The sequence below is a fragment of the Bos indicus genome, chromosome 3, assembly GCF_029378745.1.
Source record: "Bos indicus isolate NIAB-ARS_2022 breed Sahiwal x Tharparkar chromosome 3, NIAB-ARS_B.indTharparkar_mat_pri_1.0, whole genome shotgun sequence".
In the NCBI taxonomy this organism is placed as follows: Eukaryota; Metazoa; Chordata; class Mammalia; order Artiodactyla; family Bovidae; genus Bos; species Bos indicus.
The window spans coordinates 92,567,830-92,593,521 of record NC_091762.1 but is presented as its reverse complement, the minus strand read 5'-3'; the positions used below and the strand labels follow the sequence as shown (position 1 = coordinate 92,593,521).

Below are 25,692 nucleotides of genomic sequence, written 5' to 3'. Positions count from 1 at the left end.
ATCAACATACATGAGGCAAAAACTGATATAACTGAAAGGAGAAACAGATAAATCCACTCTCATAGTTGGAGACTATCAGAAATGGATGGATCTCGCAGGCAGAAAACCAGAAGGACGTAGGAGAACTCAATAGCACCATTGGTCAACTGGATGTAATTGACATCTGTAGACCACTTTACCTAACAGCAGTGGAATATATATTCTTGTCAACTTATATGGAATATTCACCAAGATAGACAACATCTGGGGTCATATAACATACATTAAAAAATATTTTAAAAAGTCATATATGCTTTGAGACCACAGTGGAATCAAACAGAAAAATACTTGGAAAACTCCAGGCTGCTGCTGCTGCTGCTGCCTGTAGGTTAAACAAAACACTTCTAAATAACACAAGGCTAAATAAGAAAACTCAAGAGAAGGGTGGGACAAATTGAGAGAGTAGCATTGAAACATGAACATTACTATATGTAAAACAGATAGCCAGTGGGAATTTGCTGTGTGACGTAGGGACCATCTGGATGGTCTCAACACCATATTAGTATCTCAGGCTACGTACTAGGGTAGATTCTAGCATGGGGAAGGCAAGCAGAGCACAGACTCCAAGGACAGGGGAGAAGGTGAGTAAAAATCTGATTGCCCAAGTCCAGCTTACAGGTTAACCAGTAGTCATGCCCTCTCAGTGATCTTCTGCAATATCCCCTCTCACCACTCTTTCAACATCATACCAAAAGTTCTGGCTAATGCAATAAAAGAACAGGAAATAAGTGTATACATATAGGGAAAAATAAATAGAGCTGTCTTTGTTTGTAGGTTACACAGTTGTTTATGTAGACGATCTGAATGAACTGACCAAAAAACTACTGGAACTAACAAATGATTATGGCAAGTTTGTAAGATACAAGGTTACTACACAAAAATCAATTGCTTTCCTATATACCAGCAATTGCCAAAATCTGCTGGATCATCGAAAAAGCAAGAGAGTTCCAGAAAAACATCTACTTCTGCTTTATTGACTATGCCAAAGCCTTTGACTGTGTGGATCACAACAAACTGTGGAAAATTCTGAAAGAGATGGGTATACCAGACCACCTGACCTGCCTCTTGAGAAATTTGTATGCAGGTCAGGAAGCAACAGTTAGAACAGGACATGGAACAACAGACTGGTTCCAAATAGGAAAAGGAGTACGTCAAGGCTGTATATTGTCCCCCTGCTTATTTAACTTATACGCAGAGTACATCATGAGAAACGCTGGGCTGGATGAAGCACAAGCTGGAATCAAGATTGCCGGGAGGACTATCAATAACCTCGGATATGCAGATGACACCACCCTTATGGCAGAAAGTGAAGAGAAATCCTCTTGATAAAAGTCTTTCACTTTTGTGAAAGAGATTGAAAAAGTTGGCTTAAAGCTTAACATTCAGAAAACAAAGATCATGGCATCTGGTCCCATTACTTCATGGCAAATAGATGGGGAAACAGTGAGAACAGTGGCTGACTTTATTTGGTGGGAGGGGAGGGGCTCCAAAATCACTGCAGATGGTGACTGCAGCCATGAAATTAAAAGACACTTGCTCCTTGGAAGAAAAGTTATGACCAACCTAGACAGCATATTTAAAAGCAGAGACATTACTTTGCTGACAAAGGTTCTTATAATCAAAGCTGTGGTTTTTCCAGTAGTCATGTATGGATGTGAGAGTTGGACTATAAAGAAAGCTGAGCACTGAAGAATCGATGCTTTTGAACTGTGGTGTTGAAGACTCTTGAGAGTCCCTTGGACTGCAAGGAGATCCAACCAGTCCATCCTAAAGGAAATCAGTCCTGAATATTCATCAGAAGGACTGATGTTGAAGCTGAAACTCCAATACTTTGGCCACCTGATGTGAAGAGCTGACTCATTTGAAAAGATTCTGATGCTGGGAAAGATTGAGGGCGGGAGGAGAAGGGGACGACAGAGGGTGAGATAAGGTTGGATGGCCTCACTGACTCAGTGGGCATGAGTTTGAGTAAACTCTGGGAGTTGGTGATGGACAGGGAGGCCTGGCATGCTGCAGTCCATGGGGTCACAAAGAGTCAGACACAACTGAGTGACTGAACTGAACTGATACCAGCAATGAATGAACAATTGAAATCTGAAATTAAAATCATAATACCGTTTACATTAGCACTCCCCAAAATGAAATACATAGGTATAAAAATAATAAAATATGTGGAAGATTTATACAAGGAAACCTATAAAACTCTGATGGAAAGAAATCAAGGAAGAGCTAAATAGAGAGATATTCCATGTTCATGAATAGGAAAATTCAATGTTGTCAAGATGCCGATACTTCCTAATTTAATCTGCAGATTCAACACAATATCAACCGAAATCCCAGCAAGGTATTTTGTAGATGTTGACAAACTGATTTCAAAGTTTATACAAAGAGGCAAAAGGCCCAGAATAGCCAGCCCAATATTGAAGGAGAAAAAAGTTGAAGGACTGATACTATCGGACTTCAAGATTTTATAGAGACATAGTAATCGAAAGAATATGATATTGACAAAAGAACAGACAAATAGATCAATAAAAAGAAGAGAAAGTCCAGAAACAGATCCACACAAATATAGTCATCTGATTTTCCAAAGGGCCCTATTATAATTACCTAATCACCTCACAACAACACCACCTCCAAATACCATCATTAGGGATTAGGTTTCATCATATGAACTTTGTGGGGATACAAACATTCAGTTATTTATTCATAACTGCCAAAATTTGGAAGCAACCAAGATGTCCTTTACTAGGTGAACAGATAAATAAACTGTGGTATATATCCAGATGATGGAATACTATCTAATGCTAAAAAGAAATGCGCTATCAAGTCTCGAAAAGACATGAAGGTTTCTTATGTGCATATTCCTAAGTGAAAGAAATCCATCTGAAAAGACTACATACTGTATGATTCTAGAACTATATGATGTTCTAGAAAAGGCAAAATTATGGAAATACTCAAAAGATGAATGGTTGCCAGTGGAGAGAGAGAAATGAACAGGTGGAGCACAGAAGATTTTAGGACAGCAAAACTATTCTTTATGATACCATAATGGTGGATACATACATCACATATTTGTCAAAACCCATAGAGTGTACGGCACCAAGATTGAACTCTAATGTAAGCCATGGACTTTGGGTGATAAGGATTTGTTAATATAGGTTCATCCATGTAACAGATGTACCACTCTGGTGGGATATGGCTATTGCAGAAGGCTGTGAATGTGTGGGAGCAGGAGGTATATGGGAAATCACTGTACTTTCTGTTTAATTTTACTGTGAATCTAATACTGCTCCCAAAATAGCCCATTTAAAACAAACAACAATAAGAAAAAACAACTGACACCAGGGATAAAGATTGCTTTGTGCCTGGCAAAATGCTACATACACAGGAGGGTTATCAGGGCTTGAAGAGGCAAGTGTTTGCACTTTGTGGGCACAGCATGTGATATTTGCACTGACATGCTCAGAAAGAGAACATCTTTTTGAGCTGGTTTTTCTTTCTCTAAATAAAGTTAATGGGCTGCTGGCCAAGGTTGACACTTTTTGAAGGTGACAATCACTTTCATGTCGCTCTCCCTTCTATCCTAACACACAGGTACATAAATGCCTCAGGAGGCGTAAACTTAAGCTTTGTGAATTAACTCCTTCGAGATTACTAACAGCAGAATGGACCTGAGGCCACTTCCCTTCCCTGGGTCTCAGTTTCCCTGCTTAAAAAAGAAAGTGGTTTCAGACGTTTTCTAAAACACGTCACAGTTCTGAGCTTCTGTGATTCTTCTCTCTCTCATAAGCCATGCACTCTCTGGCTTGAAGTTCTCTGGATGCGTGGTTCTTTCCACCAGGACCACTGACCCCACTGGGCTGGTTTACTGCTTGCTGTTCTGTATTTCTGGTTTCAGCATAGACTTCGCTTGCTTGGGGAATTCCTCTTGACCTCTCTAAACTGAATTAGCTGCCCCCTCGCCATGCTCCCAGCGCCCCATTTAACCTTCCTCGCTGTACTTAATACACGGAGGATACTCTTCTGTCCACTTGACCCTTCCCACTGGACACCGCCCCCAGCTGAGAGCAGCATTGTGTTTATTACTCTACCCTGAGTGCTGAGGGAAGGAGCAGGCCCAGGTTTCCTTGGGGATGTCCCCAGCTCAGTCTCGACCTGGAGAGCTTCCAGACTCAAATGCTCTGGGGAGGGCTAGGCCTCCAGAAATTCACAACCACTAGCTAGAAGCTGTGAGTGAGAAAACATCCTTCAGCAGCAAAAGGACAATTTACATTATTAAACAAATAATTAACAGTAGAACTTACTGCAACAGAGCCTTTCTAAAGAACCACAGAGTCCCTTTAAGCGTGCCGGTTTAAAGCTTTTGCTTTTTAACTTTATCAGAGGGAGAATTTAGGACCTGAAATCTTCCAATCCAGGTATCTCTCAAAGTTTGCTGCTGCTGCTAAGTCGCTTCAGTCGTGTCCGACTCTGTGCGACCCCATAGACAGCAGCCCACCAGGCTTCCCCGTCCCTGGGATTCTCCAGGCAAGAACACTGAAGTGGGTCTCTCAAAGGTTAAGTAAGGCAAAAAGTCTGAAATGGTCATTACAACAGACCTTTAGCCCTTGGCTTGAAATTTTCCATTCTATTGACCGGAAGGCAAACCCCTTCTGTCCTGGCACCTTCCTTCTGTCTGGGTTGGCTGCCGCCATCCGTCACCTTTGTCCAGCTCCGCCCTGTGTGGCCGGGAGGTTTCCTCTGTGCACCGGCCTCAGAGCCAGCTCTGGCTGTGTTGTGATGGGGCTGCCCTCGCCAGGGCTATGGCTGAAGAGGCTCTGGGTCCTCTTTCAGGTGGCCCTGCATGTGGCCATAGGCAAAGTGCTCCTGACGCTGTTTCCCAGGAGGGTCAAGCAGAACATCCTGGCCATGGGCGAGAAGACTGGCATGACCAGGAACCCACACTTCTCCCATGAAAACTGGATCCCTACCTTCTTCAGTACCCAGTATTTCTGGTTTATCCTGAAGGTCCGTTGGCAGAGACTGGAGGACATGACTGAACAAGGGGGTCTGGCCCCAAACTGTCCTGTAGTCCGCCTGTCAGGAGAGAGGTGCAGCATCTGGGACTTCATGCAAGGTCAGACGGCTGGTCCAAGCTCGAGAGGTGCTTGGATGGGGGTGTTTGAGGGGGGTGGGCGGGTGGGATGGAAGCTTGAATGCCACTGCTCCAGCTGCTCCTTTTCTGGCTTCCTGTCCTCGTCCCACTTCCTGAAAACAAGGACTTCTCCTGGGTTCTGTTCTTCTGAGTGACATCACCACCTTCCCAGGCAATCAAATGGCAAACCAGTCACACTAGCCATCAGCTCCTTGAGCACTGCTCTTATTGCACAGTTGCTCTGCCTGGGATGTCTTCACCATCCCCTCCCCACCTCCCTGCCCCCATCTGGTCCACTCTGGCTCATCCTTCAGACTCTTGCTCAGTGGCACCCCCTGATCCCAGTCCCCTGATCTCACTTAATCCCCTCTTCTATGCTTCATACCCTAAATTTCTCTTTACACACCTGTCATGGTTTGTAATTGTTAATATGTGTGGGTGTTTGATTATTGTCTGTCCTCTTCACTAGCCTGCAAGCTCTATGCAAGTGGAGGCTGTGCTCTAACCCACTGTTGGGTCCCCCTGGCTGCTGCTGGCTCATGCCAGTTGCCCAGTAAATATTTGTTGCAGATCTCTCTCTCTCCCTCTCCCAGACAAACCAGCTCTATCTGTTTGGGCTCTTAAAGGCCTCTCTGGTCAGGTTTCTCTTTTTTCCTCACAGCTGCTCTTCCTGCCAGGTCTTCCTCCTCCCCATCTTGCCCTCTCTTCCCACCTAACTTGAGGATGGTCACCAGATGACCCTTCCACAAACATATCCCTGGCTGACTGGTACCCCAGCTCACCAACCTTCAGCAGCCCCGTCTGCATCTGGGATGAAGCCCAGGCTCAGCCTTGTTCTCCATGTCCTCTGTGGACTGACTCCAGCTTTTCTTCCCAACTTCACCTGCAGGCTTCCCCTCAGCACACTGCCTCCAGATGGACTGCTGGTTTTTGTACATCCTTTGTGCTTTCCCTTCTCTGTGCTGATGCCCTTCCCCTCCATCGCCACCATTCCTCTCTGCTCTCAAGCCTCTCCTGTGACACCAGCTCAGATCCCTACAGCTCTCCTGCTCTCCCTCCCTTCTGAACTCCTAGATCTCTGCCTGGACCTCTCCTGGGCACTGATCCTTCCTATCCAGCACTTGGCTACTCAAGCACAAGTGTTTTCCTCCTGCCCAGGCGGGGGCACCTTGGGACACGGCTGTGGAAATCCCAGGGCATGAACACGGCAAACAGAGGAGAGAAGGTCCCTGAGGTTATTGACTAATCTACTGTTTTTCAAAGTGTGTTCTTTGGGAACCAAATCCCATAGATATGCTTTACTAGATAATGTTCCCTGGTCAAAATAGTTTGGGAAATCTGCATACTATACTCTCCTCTGGGCTTCCCTGGTAGCTCATCTGGTTAAGAATCCACCTGCACTGCAAGAGATCCCAGTTTGATTCCTGGCCCCAAAAGATCCCCTGGAGAAGAGATAAGCTACCCACTCCAGTATTCTTGGGTTTCCCTGGTGGCTCAGATGGTAAAGAATCTGGCTGCAATGCGGGAGACCCAGGTTCGATCCCTGGGTTGGGAAGATCCCCTGGAGAAGGAAATGGCAACCTACTCCAGTACTCTTGCCTGAAGAGCCGCCATGGACAGAGGAGCTTGGCGGGCTACAGTCCATGTGGTAGCAAAGAGTCAGACACGACTGAGCGACTAAGCACAGTACATCCTCTCCCCCTGGAAATTCATCATGTGCATGAACATAAGAGTCTCTGAGAGGCCCTGAAGCTTAAAAAAAAAAAAAAAAAAAAACTTGAAAAACTTTAACACAGCACTGACTAATTTTCCTAACACACACATACAACTTCCCATTGTCCACCGGAAGGATAGCCTATCATCGTCATATTAGTTCCAAAGAACACACTCTGGGGGATGTGGGCCTGATCCAGTGCTCTCATTTTAAAAGGGAAGTGGAGGAAACTGAGAGCAAAGGTGATGGAGCCAGGGAGTGACCAAGTCAGACCCAGGATCCGGCTTCTTCATCCTGTTTTCCCAGTGTACCTCAACAGACATTCACGAGCACTTCCCTTGAGCTAGATCCTCAGCTAGACGCCAGGGGCTCCTCAGGGCTAGATAAGAGCTTGCTCTTTTGTCTGAGGAATTTATGGTTTCATGGTACAGACAGAAGTAATAACAAGTCCATACAGTTCCGTGAGGCTGAGGGGAGACTAAAAAGGTATGAACTTCACCTGCAGGGCTTGGAAGGTTTCCTGGAGGAGGTGGCATTGGAGTTAAGCCTTGAAAAATAAGTAAGATTTTGGTAGCTTGAAAAGGGAAGAGTGTTTCAATCAGAGGGAAGGGTAAGAGTTTTTTTGTTCATGATCTTAAACTGCAGTGCAGAAATGACCTTGGTTTATTCAGCAAACATTCACTAAGTGACCACTGATGATAAAAGCAATGAGAATCAGCTCATGTTTACTGTGAGTCTACCTCATGCCAACTCCTGTGACAGAACCATGCCAATTTGCTGACTTTTGATGATCTAGTGATCAGCTCCATGAAAGCCAACGTGCCTCATGGCCAATTCACAGCATTTACTTGCTTATGTTAACTGCTTACTTTCCAGTGGGCCAGTGTACATTTTATTTTTAAAAATATTTATTTGGCTTCACCAGTCTTTGTTGCAGCATGTGAATGCTTAGTTGAGGCACATGCAATCTAGTTTCCTGACTAGGGATCGAACCCAGGTCCCCTGCATTGGGAGTGCAGTCTTAGCCACTGAATCACCAGGGAAGTCCTCAGTGTACGTTTTCGATACTGTTCTATTTGTCTCTGCTCCCCGCTGCTGCACCTGAAATTGATGATGGAGAGAGGAGTCTGAGCAATGAAAAAAAACTTTTATAAAATAGAATTTCAGCACATTGGTCCAGAGTCCCCTGAAGTAATAGGTACTGATGATACAGAAATCAACACAACTGGAAGATCTCATTACTCAAGGAAGGAGATGATGGAGGGGTAGAGGGAACCAAGGAGTTCAGGAAGGAGAAGGGTCAGGTGGGAAGATGGTCAGGGGAGGGCTTCCTGGAGAAGAGAACAGTGAGCTGATGGTGTAAGGACTGAAGCCTCGGGATGGGTGAGGAAGAGGAGAGTGGTGAACAGAGCAGGGTGGAGGGGAGGGCCAGCAGAGGTCTGATACATGGAGGGGCATCAGTCAGTTTGGTAGAAGCAGGGTGTGAGAGGCATGAAGGAGTGAAGAAGGAGGCTGGAGGTGTCATCAGGGATCAGAGCTTCCAAGGCCTCTGTGTCTTAGCAAAGAGCCCTTACTCTGAATGTGTTGGTGAGTTCTTAGAAGGATCTTCAAGCAGAGTTAACATGATCAGTTCTGCTTATTAGAAAGACATTCTGTGTTGATGTTTGGCAGAAACCACACAATTCGTAAAACAATTATCCTTCAATTAAAAAATAAATTAAAATTTTAAAAAGGAAAAAAATAAGAAAGACAGTCTGTAAGAGCTTTGGAAACCCATCAATCCACTAAAGAGCTCTGCTGTATGCTTTAAGTATAAATCCAAACTCATTTTGGAGCCCCAGGATGGAAGTTCTGGAAGACTTTTTCAGTTCAGTTCAGTTCAGTCGCTCAGTCGTGTCCGACTCTTTGCGACCCCATGAATCGCAGCACGCCAGGCCTCCCTGTCCATCAACAACTCCCGGAGTTCACTCAAACTCATGTCCATCGAGTCAGTGATGCCATCCAGCCATCTCATCCTCTGTCGTCCCCTTCTCCTCCTGCCCCCAGTCCCTCCCACCATCAGGGTCTTTTCCAATGAGTCAACTCTTTGCATGAGGTGGCCAAAGTACTGGAATTTCAGCTTCAGCATTAGTCCTTCCAACGAACACCCAGGACTGATCTCCTTTAGGATGGACTGGTTGTATCTCCTTGCAGTCCAGGGGGACTCTCAAGAGTCTTCTCCAACACCACAGTTCAAAAGCATCAATTCTTTGGCGCTCAGCTTTCTTCACAGTCCAACTCTCACATCCATACATGACCACTGGAAAAACCATAGCCTTGACTAGATGGACCTTTGCTGGCAAAGTAATATCTCTGCTTTTTAATATGCTGTCTAGGTATGTCTGAAGGATATCAGCCCTGGGATTTCTTTGGAAGGAATGATGCTAAAGCTGAAATTCCAGTACTTTGGCCACCTCATGTGAAGAGTTGACTCATTGGAAAAGACTCTGATGCTGGGAGGGATTGGGGGCAGGAGGAGAAGGGGACGACAGAGGATAAGATGGCTGGATGGCATTACTGACTCGATGGACGTGAGTCTGAGTGAACTCCCGGAGTTGGTGATGGACAGAGAGGCCTGGCGTGCTGCGATTCATGGGGTCACAAAGAGTGGGACATGACTGAGCGACTGAACTGAACTGAACTAGGTTGGTCATAACCTTTCCTTCCAAGAAGTAAGCGTCTTTTAATTTCATGGCTGCAAGCACCATCTGCAGTGATTTTGAAGCCCAGAAAAATAAAGTCAGCCACTGTTTCCACTGTTTCTCCATCTATTTCCCATGAAGTGATGGGACCAGATGCCATGATCTTCGTTTTTTGAATGTTGAGCTTTAAGCCAACTTTTTGACTCTCCACTTTCACTTTCATCAAGAGGCTTTTTAGTTCCTCTTCGCTTTCTGCCATAAGGGTGGTGTCATCTGCATGTTTGAGGTTATTGATATTTCTCCCAGCAATCTTGATTCCAGCTTGTGCTTCTTCCAGCCCAGCATTTCTCGTGATGTACTCTGCATAGAAGTTAAATAAGCAGGGTGACAATATACAGCCTTGACGTACTCCTTTTCCTATTTGGAACCAGTCTGTTGTTCCATGTCCAGTTCTAACTGTTGCTTTCTGACCTGCATATAGGTTTCTCAAGAGGCAGATCAGGTGGTCTGGTATTCCCATCTCTTTCAGAATTTTCCACAGTTTATTGTGATCCACACAGTCAAAGGCTTTGGCATAGTCAATAAAGCAGAAGTAGATGTTTTTCTGGAACTCTCTTGCTTTTTCCATGATCCAGTGGATGTTGGCAATTTGATCTCTGGTTCCTCTGCCTTTTCTAAAACCAGCTTGAACACCTGGAAGTTCATGGTTCATGTATTGTGGAAGCCTGGCTTGGAGAATTTTGAGCATTACTTTACTAGCGTGTGAGATGAGTGCAGTTGTGTGGTAGTTTGAGCATTCTTTGGCATTGCCTTTCTTTGGGATTTGGGAAGACTCTTTGCTGCTGCTGCTGCTAAGTCGCTTCAGTCGTGTCTGACTCTGTGCGACCCCATAGACGGCAGCCCACCAGGCTCTGCTGTCACTGGGACTCTCCAGGCAAGAACACTGGAGTGGGTTGCCATTTCCTTCTCCCATGCGTGAAAGTGAAAAGTGAAAATGAAGCTGCTCAGTCGTATCCGACTCCTAGTGACCCCATGGACTGCAGCCCACCAGGCTCCTCCATCCACGGGATTTTCCAGGCAAGAGTATTGGAATGGGTCGCCAGTGCCTTCTCCAGGGAAGACTCTTTACAGATCATATAAAGCAACCCTTTCATTTTTTCAGATGCAAAGGCCCAGTTCCAGAAAAACATCTACTTCTGCTTTATTGACTATGCCAAAGCCTTTGACTGTGTGGATCACAATAAACTGTGGAAAATTCTGAAAGAGATGGGAATACCAGACCACCTGATCTGCCTCTTGAGAAACCTATATGCAGGTCAGAAAGCAACAGTTAGAACTGGGCATGGAACAACAGACTGGTTCCAAATAGGAAAAGGAGTACGTCAAGGCTGTATATTGTCACCCTGCTTATTTAACTTCTATGCAGAGGTAAAGGACTTGCTCAGAGTCACACAGAGAGTTCTTGTAGAGTCCGAACAAGAACTTGAGACTTCTGACTCTCAGCTGGTGTGCTTTCTAATGTTGGATAAAAAAACAGAAGCTCAGAGAAACTCAGCCGCCTCTTATCCTCTGCAGGTACCTGCACCCGCACACGCGAGACACACACAGGCCACGCAGCACTGACTGCGTGTTGGGGTGGAAGGCAAATCTGGATGACCGCTTGTCCTGGAACCTGGCCATTGCTCTGAAACTAGATTTATTTCATCCCCCATTTAAAATCTTCTAAAATCTCTCCAAATATACTTATAAGGGGTCATCTAGTGACTATAAACAGGCTGGTTTTCTCTGCTAAGAGAGCCTGGTGTGGGGATTAATTTACTGGTTTGGGGGCTGACCAGTAAGTTAACCAATGATGGGTTTGAGTCTAGTGCTACCACAGAGCCGTTTCCCCACTTACACAAACAAGCTGGACTTGACAGTCAGTTCTTGCTTGATGTTCCTGAACTGGTGTCCTCTGCAGTGTGGCCTGTGGACATGTGCAGGGGGCCAGTCCCCAGTCCGGCCACCCCCTCGCCTCCATCCATTTTCTGTCTGCTACCAGAAAAGCAGGGATCTAAGCTGAAACTTTGCCCTCAGTACTGATCACTGCACCCAGCCACACTATAAATAATTAAACAAATGACTGTGTTTCTTCACGTCCTAATCAGTGGATGTTGAAATTTTTTATCCCATTAAAAACAAATTTCCAGACAGCCCATAGTTGGCTCTGGTCCTGACCTTAAATCTCCTCAGTTCTTATCTGAAGGGTGACTCCCTGGGGTCATTGGAGGCCAGTAGCTAGCCACTGAGTTATGACTGGCCTCTGAGCCTCCCCTGCTGTGACCTGAGCAAACCTGTCACATGCGGTGAGGAGGCAACCAGCTGAGGCCCTCCCAGTGCCCCCTAGGGCCTCCTGTGAGATCATCTTCGAGGCAAGGATGACAAGAACTTTGTATCTCCAGTGGAACAGGCTTGCTTTCTCCTCAAGTACTGAAAAATGAGGAATATATAAGCAATCATGTTTCTCCTTTTCCTTGGCCATCTGGAAACTCAGAGTCAATATTAGCTCAGTTATAATGAATGCGTGGGCTCCCCAGGTGGCTCAGTGGTAAAGAATTCATCTGCCAATGCAGGAGATTCTAGTTCAGTTCCTGGGTCAGGAAGATTCCCTGGAGAAGGAAATAGCAACCCACTGAAGTATTCTTGCCTGGGAAATCACATGGACAGAGGAGCCTGCCGGACCATGGGGTCGAGAAGAGTCAGCCACGACTTAGCACAGCAGCAGCAGTACAACGAATGCATGAGATCTGAGCCTCCTGGAGGGCCATGGCTTTCAAATTCTTTTATTTCATATTTTATTATATGTGTAAGCTCCTTTAAATCCTTTGTGGAACAAGTTAAAGAAATAACTAACCAAAGAAACCACAAGCAAGTTAAAATGTCCTCCACTCCCCATCCATCAACAAGTCCCATCAGTTCTACCTTTGACCCTTCCCCCTGTACACACACACTAGCCTGCTGCTGCTGCTAAGTCTCATCAAGTCGTGTCCGACTCTGTGTGACCCCATAGACGGCAGCCCACCAGGCTCCCCTGTCCCTGGGATTCTCCAGGCAAGAACACTGGAGTGGGTTGCCATTTCCTTCTCCAATGCATGAAAGTGAAAAGTGAAAGTGAAGTCGCTTAGTCGTGTCAGACTCCTAGCGACCCCATGGACTGCAGTGCACCAGGCTCCTCCGTCCATGGGATTTTCCAGGCAAGAGTACTGCACACTAGCCTAGACTCCCATTAACTCCATTGTGGATTTCCCCAACTACCTCTAACTGCTTCTGCCCCTCTTCTGTTTTCACTCTCAATCCTTTCTCCACTGAGCAGCCAGGCCCATTTTAAAGGGTCAACTGATCATTTTTCATCTCATAGCCTACAGTAGCAATCAGAGTTTTGGCTTGTAAGCAACAGAAACTCACTTGGGTTTTCTTAGTCACACCCATTTCCACATGTATAAATGCCAAGTGTGTTAGAAAAATGTTACAGGCTCCCCAGAATCAATCACAGCAGGAGCACTGGGCCTGAACAATCTTTTAGTTTCAGCAGTTGGGCCTGGAAGCTGCTGACACTGTGGTTGCCATGGGAAATCCCTCTCCACTGTAGGGACTTCACCATCCCCTTGGGGCTCTACCACTGGGGCGTGGATGGGTTCTACCATCTCAATCACTCCAGAATCAAAGAACTACATGGGAGGGTCCAACCAGCCCAGCCTGTGCCCTGGCTGCTGGGAAGGAGAATGGACCTGGCCCGTCTCTCTTCCACAGAGCAAGGCTGGGCACAATCCCCTATCAATAGTACAAAAAATAGGGAATTCCAAGCAGGAAGGAGGGCTACAGGCTGGGCAGCCAAAATTGCAGCAAATGTCCACCATCCTTGCTTTATCTCCATGATGTCCCCCTGGACCTGGAAGAAAATCCACATTCTATGCCATGGCATAGGAGAGCCTGCCTGCTTTTGCCCTACCTACCTCTCCAGTCACCTCTCTCATTGCCCTTGGCCTGGTTCCAGTCACAGTGGCCTTGCAGGTCTCTCAATACACCAAGCTCTGTCCCTCTTGGGCCTTTGGATGTGGCGCCCCTTTGCCTGGAATGACCCCCCTCCCTTTGCCCATGGTTGGCTCTTTCCTATTTCTCAGGGTAAACGGCATCTCCTTAGAGGCCTCCCCTGACCCACAATGTCATGTCACTCCTTTATAGTCTCTTTTCTGATACTTATCACAACTTGAAATGACTTCTTTTATGATTTTCTTGTTTCCTGCCTGTCTCCCCATTAAACAGATCTTCAGTTGCACAGGGGCTTCCCTGGTGGCTCAGATGGTAAAGAATCTGGCTGCAATGCGGGAGACCCAGGTTCAATCCCTGGGTCGAGAAGATCCCCTGGAGAAGGAAATGGCAGCCCACTCCAGTATTCTTGCCTGGAGAATTCCATGGTCAGAGCAGCCTTGTGGGCTACAGTCCATGGCGTCGCAAAGAGTCTGACGCTTCTGAGCAACTAACATTTTCACATTCTAATTGCACACAGGCAGAGACCTGCTGCTTCTGCTCTGTGCTGAATCCCGTGTGTGGTAGAGAACTGTGCACCTTATTAGCACTGTGAATGCTTGTATTGCGATGAGGGTATACTCAGTGTTGGGGATGTGAGGAAGAATGAGGAATAGGCCCTGCCCTCAGGGACAGTGAGTAGCCTGTGGGATGCAGACACTTAAACTGGCCATGTCACAGTGCAGGACCTACTGGAGGAGTTACAGAAGGCTCTCACCCAGGGCTGTCTTCCTGGGTATGGGACCAGTGAATCATGAAGGGTGCTTATTCAGAAGGGGCTGAGCGCTCTTTGGAAGGACTGATGCTGAAGCTGAAACTCCAGTACTTTGGCCACCTGATGCAAACAGCTAACTCATCTGAAAAGATCCTGATGCTGGGAAAGATTGAGGGCAGGAGAAGAAGAGGACGACAGAGGATGAGCTGGTTGGATGGCATCACCAACTCAATGGACACGGGTTTAGGTGGACTCCGACAGTTGGTAATGGACAGGGAGGCCTGGTGTTCTGCGATTCCTGGGGTCACAAAGAGTCGGACATGACTGAGCGACTGAACTGAGCGCTCCGCTAGAACTGTCTTGAAATTCTTGATAGTTTTATCCTTAATTTGTATTTTGCGAGAGAAGACTTTTTGGACAATTGGACATGCCTCAGGGACTTGGAGCCTTGGCTCACACAGGTTCCTGTTTCCTACAGCCTCCCCCCTCCCTCTCCCCCACCCCTAACAGTTCTCCCAGGACCACCCCGCCACTGCCAGGGCCCCAGCCCGTCCAACCTCCTTGCTCCCACCCAGTGGCTGCTGCCACCTGCAGGCCCAGAGAGGGTCTGGACCCAGGAATAGGAAAGGTTAGGGTCAGGTGTGGGCATCCTGCAGCGTCTCACAGGAGGGCATGGAGGTGGGCATCCCCAGCCTGAGCTGACAGTGCCACGAATCCATTTGGCAAGTGACTCGGGTGACTTAATGGGAGAAGGCTTTTGCCGCCACTCCTTTCCTCGAGGTACCGAGCATGTCCCTGCATGGAAGTTGCTATACCCTGTGGGTGTGGGAGATGGCAGGTGTGAAGATGACATGTCTGGCTCAGTTTCTGCGCTCCTGGCCGGGGCATGGGACACTGGTCTGGTGGCTGGAGGGAAAGGAAAGCTGGTTGCCAGCAGCCACAAATATACAGACATGTATGCAGAATCCGGGGGCTCCTGGGTGACTGTGAGAGTCTACATTCACCCTATGAATATCTCTGTGCCCAAGGGAACCTGATATTAAATAGCAACTAAAAAGCAGCATGCCAGGGCAAGAGAGATACTGAACCAGAAAACTATTTTAATGTATTTATTGGCACTTTCCCCTACTTTTTGAATGAAAGGCCTTGAATTTTCATTTTGCCCTGGCCCAGCCAATTATGTGACCAAGCCCCACATTTCACTCTTTCTGGAGCCTTCTCCACTGTTCCCACTTCACAGCTCAGAGAAGAGATGAGAGCTTACACTTACTCAGTTCAGTTCAGTTCAGTCACTCAGTCATGTCTGATTCTTTGCGACCCCATGAACCGCAGCACGCCAGGCCTCCCTGTCTAGCACCAACTCCCAGAGACCACCCAAACCCATGTCTATCGAGTCAGTGATGCCATCCAACCATCTCATCCTCTGTCGTCCCCTTCTCCTCCTGCCCTCAATCTTTCCCAGCATCAGGATCTTTTCAAATGAATCAGCTCTTCACATCAGGTGGCCAAAGTATTGGAGTTTCAGCTTCAGCATCAGTCCTTTCAATGAATATTCAGGGTTGATCTCCTTTAGAATGGACTGGTTGGATCTCCTTGCAGTCCAAGGGACTCTCAAGAGTCTTCTCCAACACCACAGCTCAAAAGCATCAATTCTTCGGTGCTCAGCTTTCTTCACAGTCCAACTCTCACATCCATACATGACCACTGGAAAAGCCATAGCCTGGACTAGATGGACCTTTGTTGGCAAAGTAATGTCTCTGCTTTTGAATACGCTATCTAGGTTGGTCATAACTTTCCTTCTAAGGAGTAAGCGTCTTTTAGTTTCATGGCTGCAATCACCATCTAAAGTGATTTTGGAGCCCCCAAAAATAGTCTGACACTGTTTCCACTGTTTCCCCATCTATTTGCCATGAAGTGATGGGACCAGATGCCTTGATCTTCGTTTTCTGAATGTTGAGCTTTAAGCCAACTTTTTCACTCTCCTCTTTTACTTTCATCAAGAGGCTCTTTAGTTCTTCTTCACTTTCTGCCATAAGGGTGGTGTCACCTGCATATCTGAGGTTATTGATATTTCTCCCGGAAATCTTGATTCCAGCTTGTGCTTCCTCTAGCCCAGCGTTCCTCATAATGTACTCTGCATGTAAGTTAAATAAGCAGGGTGACAATATACAGCCTTGATGTACTCCTTTTCCTATTTGGAACCAGTCTGTTGTTCCATGTCCACTTCTAACTGTTGCTTTCTGACCTGCATACCAATTTCTCAAGAGGCAGGTTAGGTGGTCTGGTATTCCCATCTCTTTCAGAATTTTCCACAGCTTATTGTGATCCACACAGTCAAAGGCTTTGGCATAGTCAATAAAGCAGAAATAGATGTTTTTCTGGAACTCTCTTGCTTTTTCTATGATCCAGCAGATGTTGGCAATTTGATCTCTGGTTCCTCTGCCTTTTCTAAAACCAGTTTGAACATCTGGAAGTTCACGGTTCACATATTGCTGAAGCCTGGCTTGGAGAATTTTGAGCATTATTTTACTAGTGTGTGAGATGAGTACAATTGTGTGGTAGTTTGAGCAATATTACACTTATTGGGTACCTACTATGGGTAGGCACCATTCTAAGCCCTTTTCTGCTTTAATTTACCTAATCCTTAGAACAATCCTATCAGGTAAATATTGTTATTATGTCCATTTGTGAGTGAGGGAACTGAGGTACTTTGAATAGGAAGAGCACCAGATTGAGAATCCAGAAGCCAGAATGTTGGGTTTAACACCACCATTGACCTGCTGTGTGACATGGAATAAGCCTATAAGCCAGAGGGTAAAAAATCACCCACCTTGTAGTACACTAATCACATCAGTGAGAGAACAGATGGGTGCCTGCCGTATCACTGCATGAAAGGGACTCTTTTTGTCATTATTTACTTCCCAGTGAGTGCAGGTGATCCACTGAGACTGCCTGATAGAATCCCTTCATTCTGGAGAGGAGTCAACTGGCTCTAGCCTCTGCTAAATCGTGTGTTCTAAGCTTCTGCCCTCCCCTTGCCCCTGCACTGTGCCCCGTCTCCATCTTAGAGAGGAAATAAAGGTAACAATGAAAGCAGGAGTGAAGACGGTGCTCGCAAAAGAAATGCTATGTGTCAGTTACTGGTTGATGATGGTTCCATTTGTTTTAGGCAACAGACCCTTGGTGCTGAATTTTGGAAGTTGCACCTGACCTTCATTTATTTTCAAATTTGACCAGTTCAAGAGACTTATTGAAGATTTTGGTTCCGTAGCAGATTTTCTCATCATTTACATCGAAGAAGCACATGCATCAGGTAAAAAAAGATATCCTTCCCTCTCCCCTTCGCTCATGGTTTGGGGTGGGAAGAAGAGGAAGAGAGAAGGAAAGAGTCACTGTTTGTTGAGGACCTAACTCAGTCACTGCTAGGTCTACCCCCTACTCGCTAACTCCATAGTCTGTGCTCTCCGCTAGTCACACAGAGCAGAAACCTGGAGTGCTTATATCATTCTGAGTGGGTAAGTCGGGGAATCAAGGGGAGGAGCTCATCTGAGCACAATCACAAGGAATTTAGACCTCATGAAAGGTCACGAGTGAAACGGCGGCTCTAGCAATGTGTGAGATCCATCCTAAGGCTCTCCAAGCTCCAGGGGAGCTTCTCCCTGGTTCATCTCCGTCCATGGTTCCCAAGCATCGTGAGCACCAGAAGCACCAGGGCTTGTGAAAGCAGACTGCTGGACCCCACCCCAGAGTTGGAGTTAAACCTGGTGTGGGGCCTAATAATTTACATTTCTAACCATCTCTGAGTGATGCTGAAGCTGTGGATTGGGGGACCACACTTTGAGAACCCCTGCTCTGGGCCAGCTTTTACCTGAGGCTGCAATCCTTGTTTCAGCTCCTAATAGGTGACGGCTCATCTTTATTATTTAATGGGAAATCTTGTTCCTTTGCTGAACAGCTCTGTGAGAAAGTCCTGCCGTACCACGGGCAGACATGTCCCTCCCTGAAACTTCTACAGCTTGGTCGAAGCTTCTTGAACTTTACAGGATAATCAGACACATCCCTGTCTTCCTGATTTTTATGGGAACGGAACCCAAGAGTTTAGCCCAAGCCTCAAACTCAGAGGTTGGAGAAGGCAAGAAGGCTCATGTGGCTGAGTAAAACGAGGATTATTTATTCACCCCATCACCCCACAAGAAGCTGTTTCAGTCATCTGTCACTCAGCACCTGGCAGAGTCCATGTTATAGTCAGAGCTCAGTGAAAGTTGGGTGAGTAAGTGAGCGTTTAGACCAGTATTAGCCTTGCTGGCTCATCCATGTGTTTAGAGATTGTTATTAATTATCAGCAAAGCTGCTCCATCAGCCCTTTCCCCAGAGTAGTCCCTAGATCCCTCGTGTCTGAGCCCTGTGGGTTGCCTGTTGAAATGCATGTTCCAGGGCCACCCTAGGCCCATTGCATCTTAACTTATATGCACCCAGAGGTTGGAGAACTGCTTTCAGCCTGACACTGTGCTCATTTAACTGGCAGCTTCTATCTTCATTGAAGACTTTGGGGCAATTAAAAATATTAGCATAGGGTAACAGTTACATGGAGGTTGATGAAGCTGTTCTCTCTACTTTTATGTATATTTGAACATTTCCAAAATAAAATTCAAAACAAACAGCACAGGCAACAGTAGAGCAAAGTCAAGAACAATGTGTTTCTTTGTTAAATACCCTTTGGGAGAGCAGCAGCCATCAATGAAAGAAAAGAGAACTTGGACACCTACAGGTGTCAGGGTCTCCATGGCTGAGAGGAGGCGATGCCTTGATGTTCACACAGTTGATGGTGGAAGCTCTGCCAAAGCGGATTTAACTCTGGGGGCAGCGCTGCTCAGTCTTTAAAGTGCGCTCGAGTTACCGGGTAATCTTGTTAAGATGCAGGTTCTGGATCACAGGGCAGCAGAGGGGGGGCCTGAGACTTGGCACTTTAAGCCATGCCCCCAGGTAGTGTTGAGCCTGCTGGTCCAGGGACCATGCTTGGAGTCACAAGGTTGTAGAGAATCCAGCTTTAATCTCTAATAGAACAAGTTGCAAAGTGCAACAAGAGCAGTTGGATCATCACAGAAATTTCCTGATACCTGTCTCCTCCCCTGCTTTCTCCTGGAATCCGACTGAGCAGGTTTAACCCTTTCCTGGACCCAGGGCTGTCCATCTCAAGCCACTGAGGGAAAGGCTTCCTCTTCCAGCCCTGACCCACACTGGTGGCTGTGCTGTGTACCCGCTGTGCTGTGTACCCTCTGTGCTGTGCCACTCCTAGTTCAAGCATTTCTTCTTCCACCCCAACTCTTTCCCCAGGGTACTCACTCCATCAGTCAGAAGTAGGTAAGGCCTGAATCCCAGAACTAAAATGCACAGAGCCAGTGTCCACCAATCCTAGGAGGTCTAAGCCAATCAGTTGACTTCCTTTTCCCCCACATACCACGTGTCTGTCCAGGTAAATTACAGGAAGGCATGCATTGTGGTAGGAAGATCGCCCTAGCTGCATCATGTGCTGGCCACGTGACCTGGACAGCTTACCTTCCATGCCCACTTTTGTGTCACTAAAATTGAATAATAGCACCTATCTTCCAGAACAAGTCTTCCCACGTGGCACTAGCGGTTAAGAACCCACCTGCCAATGCAGGAGACATAAGAGACACGGGTTCAATCCCTGGGTTGGGAAGATCCCCTGGAGGATGGCAACCTACTCCATTATTCTTCCCTGGAGAATCCCATGGACAGAGGAGCCTGGCAGCCTATGGTCCATAGGTTCGCAAAGAGTCAGATATGACTGAGCATGCAAACACATGTCTCCCAGAATAACCCACTTAACAGAATTTACTGAATACCTACTAGGTGTCCAGCCCTGTGCTGGGCCAAGGGATACATGGAGATGAAAGGTACATGCAGCGCCTGTCTCTAAAGAACTCACAGTTAAAGGTTGCTCTCTGGGCCTCCACATTCCCAGCTGCAGGGTGGGGATGAGAAGGACATCCTGTGAAGCGCCGGGGAGCTAATGGATGGAAAAGACTGCCCGCCTAGACATGACACACGTATAAGTTGGTGTTACTGTCATCCACAAGGTTTAGCTGTCTTGGGGCAGTTAATAAATACTTTAAACTGAGTCCAGGCTGTTTTAACTGGATGTGAATTTCTTCTGACCCTGGGTTTTCCTAGGGGAGAAGTACTTTGAGAGGACTTTGAAGCACAAGAAGGAAGAGCCAGTTCTGCTGCTTACATTACCCTGGGAGGCAACTATTATAAATGCAGGCCCCATGGCTTCTGAAAGAACCCACACCACTTTATCTGGGTTCCAATCTCCCCAGATATGGGGCAAGTAGAAGGGCAAGGCCAGTACCAGGTCCATAAAAATTTATGGACATTTTTTCAACCTGTGGGCCCATTCACTAATGAGGACCAGCTCCTTTAGGTTGGCAGATGGGCATCTCGGCCAATGAAGCCAATTGAAAATCCCCTTCCCTTTAAAGCAGGGGTCCCCAACCTCTAGGGTCTAATGCCTGATGATCTGAGTTGCAGCTGATATAATAATAATAGAAATAAAGTGCACAATTAATGTTACGCACTTGAATCATCCCCAAATCATCCCCCCACCCACCACCCAGTCCATGGAAAACCTGTCTTCCCAAAACCGGTCCCTAGAGCCAAAATTGCTGGGGGCCACTGATTTAAAGTGAAGCAAGCTTAAATAGAGTTGGTTCGGGGTGGGGGTGGGGCATCTCCGGAGAAAAATAGTAGAATACCAGTAGTAGAGAATGAAAACTGAAAAGAAAAAAAAAAGAATGAAAACTGGCTTCTTCTCTACTTGTCTGCTATTTTGGGGCAGTCAGGCAATATAAGTCAATAGTTTTTAAGCAGCTACAATGAACCAGGTAGAATACTGGGAATTCTACAGAATTATCTCAGGTAAGCCTTACAGCTAACTGAAATGTGGGTTCTTTTAATTCATTTAGCAGATGGGAAAACTGAGAATTTAAAAAGATTTAAAGAGCCTGCCCAATATCACACAGCTGAGTGTATCAAGGAAGGCTTCCTGGAGGAGATGGTGTGACAGCAGTGGTTCTCAACCAAGGGTAATTTTTGTCCTGCAGAGGGCATTTGGCAATGTCTGAGACATTTTCGGTTGTCACAAGCTGAAGGCAAGGTGACACCACTGACATCTAGTGTGTAGTGGCCAAAGACGCTGCTTAACAGCTTACAACACACAAAACAGCCCCCACAACAAGAATTATCTAGCCCAAACTGTAAGTAGTGCCAAAGTTGAGAAGTCCTCCATCTGGGACCCTCAGTTAAAAGTGGGGGCAGTATCTGACCCACAGGTCTTTCTGTTACAGATGGCTGGGCTTTTAAGAACAATGTGGACATCAAGAATCACCGGAATCTCCAGGACCGCCTGCGGGCAGCCCACCTGCTGCTGGACAGGAGCCCCCCGTGCCCCGTGGTGGTAGACACAATGACGAACCAGAGCAGCTCGTGCTACGCAGCACTGCCAGAGCGGCTCTATGTGCTCCAGGAGGGCAGGGTCCTGTACAAGGTGGGGACTTGTGGGACCCAGGGAGGGCAGGGCAAGGGCATAGAGAGGACCACGTTTCAAATCGTTGCCTGGTCATTTACCAGCCACGTGACCACAGGCAAGTCCTTTACCCTCTTGGAGCTTCAGTTTCTTCTTTTCTAAAATGGAAACATGGACCCCCACCTCACAGGGGATGAAATAATGCACAAGAAAGGCCATAGCATTTGGACTGGTGTTGCAGCTTCCCGGGAGCCTTCTGAATGCAGAAGACTGGCCCAGCCCTGGTTTGCTTTGAGAGACAATGTTTCCATTTCAGGAATAGTGCTCAGAGGAGGAACTGGACTTGCCTAAGGCCAAGTTGCTCAAGGCTCCTATTTCAATTCTAAATCGTCTGGGATGGGATGGGAGTGGGAGGGTCTGAAGCTGCTAATCCCTGAGACAGGCCTGAACCTGGAAACAGGTATAGAGGCCAGAAGAACACCTCCTCTATAGTTTGGAGCGGCAAATGCTGCTGAGCCCAGTCTGCTTTTCTGGGGACCATGTACCCCTTTAATGCTTCCAGCTTGGTGAGGGTGAAGGAAGGGAGCACAGCTTCTGATCCTGGGGGCACTGTGAGCCTCCTCTGTTGTGTGTTGTGCGGTGCTCAGTCATCAGTCTTGTCTGACTCTCTGCAGCCCCATGGAGTGTAGCCCACCAGGCTCCTCGGTCCATGGGATTTTCCAAGCAAGAATACTGGAGTGGGTTGCCATTTTCTTCTCCAGCGGATCTTCCCAACCTAGGGATCGAAACTGTGTCTCCTGTGGTTTCTGCGTTGGCAGGCAGATTCTTTACCACTAGTGCCACCTGGGAATCGATAGCCTCCCCTGAGGGGATAGAAATTAGTTTTACATCTGCTGAAGGGATTCAAACCTGGGGGAGCACATGAAACCCAGCTCTGGGGTGCCTCTCTGCCCATGGGTCAGGCGGGCCTTATTCATGCCGGCGAAACAAGCAACAACCTTCACATAAATTCTCAGAATGCTAAGGGTCACAGCACGAGGGTTCGAGTCCTTCTTCCCTTCCCGTCCCCTGTGACACAGTACCGAGGTGGCCTGGTTGAGGCAAGCTGGGTACTGAGTCCCTACCTGGGGTTAGGCTCTGAGCAAGTACTGGAAACACAAGCGCAAGTTTAAAAGGAGACACAACTTACTTCGAAGTACTCACAACTGGAGGAGCAGGGAATAAGAAGGCATAAATAGAGTGTTACAGCTTCCTGGGTGCTGTGAGGCTCCAGGGCAGGGTTTATCAAAGCTGTTCTGCAAAGGGCCAGATAGGAAATGTGACTCCGTGGGGGCCAAATAATCCCCACTGAAACGCTTCAGTTTTGCTATTGTAGCACAAAACCGGCATAGACAATACGTAAAGGAAAGGGTGTGAGACATCAGGATAGATTTGGCTCTCAGACAGTAAATTTCCTGAACCCTGAGGAAGGGCAGGCTTTTCAGAGGAGGTGACACCTGCTTAGGATAAGGAGGCTGCCACGTGAACATGGTGAGTAAAAACCATTGCAAATACAGGAAGGAGAGACAGAAGCACTGAGGTATGTTAGGGCAGGGTGTGGAGGGTTGGGACGTTTCCATTATAAAAGGCTCTTTCTGGACCAAGGAGTTCAGCCTACATATGAGAGCAAAGAGGCACTGAAGAGTTGTGAGCCAGGGAGAAGCACAAGTCAGACCTCTACTTTAGAAAGATCATGGACTACTAGGTGAAGAACGGACTGGACGAAACAAACACAACATTGTAAAGCAAACATACTCCAACTTAAAAAAAAAAAAGAATGGACTGAAGGAGCTGGGGTCGTAGTTGCCTAAACAGGAGGTGAAGAGGGCTGAACTGAGGCCGTGGGGTTAGACAGGCAGAGGTGGTTTGCTGCAGAGTGAGCAGAACTTGATGTGAGAGGTGGCTGGTCTGAAGGTCCAGTTGTGGAAGAGAAGCTTATTTGTCTACATCCCTTTCTCCTTTTGAAATCTTCTTTACCTGCTCTGCTTTTCCTCCTGCTTCTTTGTCCAGTCTTCCCATTACATGTTGGTGCCATTCCACATGCTTTCCCTGGGTGCTCTCATCTATCTCAAGGACATCTGCCCTTGACTGCACCATCCTGACGACTTCCACAAAGGTGTCACCAGCTCAAATCTCTCAGCTCAGCTCAGCTCCAGACCTACATATTCCCGCAAGTTGGAAATCTGGAAATGCTGACTCATTTCTCTTGCAGGGTAAACCTGGTCCTTGGAACTACCATCCAGAGGAAGTTCGTGCTGTTCTGGAAAAGCTCCACAGTTAATCTGGACGGATTGCCCAGTTCTAGGTGCCCAACCTGAGGGCCCCTTAAGGCTTGGTTTGACCCCCATCCCAGCTGACATTTACCTCTTGACCTGTGTTCCCAGTTGAATCACTAGCCTGGATTTTTCTGATCCAAGCAAACAATTGTTGCAATGAGAAAATGAAGCCACAAGTAAGCTGAGTATTAAAGAAGGTATAATTCCGTACTGCTCCTACCATGGAGACTGTGTTCATTGCACAGCATTCTAAGAATGAGAGCAGGTACACGCTGCATTTCCTTCTGAGTATTCAGCCACTCTAATATGGCATTCTTTAAATGAAGTAAGTTCACTGTACCAAATTTGCCATTTAAAGAATTGATCATTTAAGACACTAAATTGGCTTTTAGAACTAAGCATGGGGATAACTCCAGGTTTTCAAAGGAATTCAAAGAGAATGGGAGCAGACAGTACAGACGGTAATCCTTTTCTTGCCAAAACACTTAAAACAAAGGATGGTGGCAGTGATGGGTGAGTTTTCACAGTAATATATTTTCAGTTCTACAGTAGAAGAGGAGGTGCTCACTTCACCACCTTTGAATATATTTCATAGACGTCTTGCTCTCCGTACCTGGGAATCTTCTTTTATTTTCAATTATAACAAGCTGCTTGGTGGGAGGACTGGCTTCCTAAAACCACTATGACCTTGACCAAACTAGACAACGAATACTGCAGAGCTGTCATTCAGTTATACAGAAACTCATATCTGAAATCCTGTTTCTCTGATTTCTTCACAAGTCTCCTAAAAGGTCATTTGCATTAGATTACCTCAGACTAATGGATAACCATTGGTACTGTTTTAACTCTGCCTCTTTTCATATTTGTTCATGACGGCCACAGCCTAAAGTACACACGGCTGTGACTTGATTTGAAAGAAAATGTTTTAAGATGCAGCAAGCTAACATAGAATGATTAAAAACTATCAGGCTCTTCTGGATGGCTTCAGTGTGATCTTTACATTGTCTTTCCTAATGCGTGTCAGCTTGTTCTATTTTTTATTCTAGACGAATGTAATCCGATGACCAAAAAATACCATATGCTGGAAGGCCCTCCTTTGGTGGGAAGAACACTCAGTCTCTATGTGTTACCTTTCTCATAAACTCCTTGCCAGAGAATGTCCACATTGAAATCAAATTATCTTCACAACATGACATGATAGAAAAGACTTGGGAGGCATTTTTCTAACATGAAAACATTTTTCTTGTCTCTGTCTTACCTGCCAAGGAACTTTTAAAAATAGTTGTTAATCATTTATCAGGCACAGGCACTTTCAGATTTGCAGTCTTATTTAATCTCTATACAGGTCAAAGAGGAGATTATTAGACCCATTTTACAGATGAGGAAACCAAGGCTCAGAATTAAGTAATTTATGGAAGGCCTCAGATTCAGTAAGCAACAAGCTGAGATTCAAACCTTATCTCTAACTTCAAACCAGAAT

The 25,692-nt window shown here is 46.5% G+C and overlaps 1 protein-coding gene across 2 annotated transcripts; it reads left to right on the top strand.

Annotated features, from left to right (window-relative positions):
* The first annotated feature begins 4,729 nt into the window (after positions 1-4,729).
* Positions 4,730-25,187, top strand: DIO1 (iodothyronine deiodinase 1). 2 transcript variants are annotated; one of them, XM_019957430.2, is made up of 4 exons: positions 4,750-5,155; positions 17,518-17,661; positions 21,719-21,918; positions 24,149-25,187. In XM_019957430.2, exons 1-4 carry the CDS (start codon positions 4,819-4,821, stop codon positions 24,215-24,217), a joined length of 750 nt encoding a protein of 249 aa, XP_019812989.1. In that variant the 5' UTR covers positions 4,750-4,818; the 3' UTR covers positions 24,218-25,187. The 2 variants fall into 2 exon arrangements, with proteins under 2 accessions (XP_070642611.1, XP_019812989.1); XM_070786510.1 differs by lacking the exons at positions 17,518-17,661; positions 21,719-21,918; positions 24,149-25,187 and adding an exon at positions 9,263-9,680 and having other exon boundaries at positions 4,730-5,155.
* Positions 25,188-25,692: the final 505 nt, after the last annotated feature.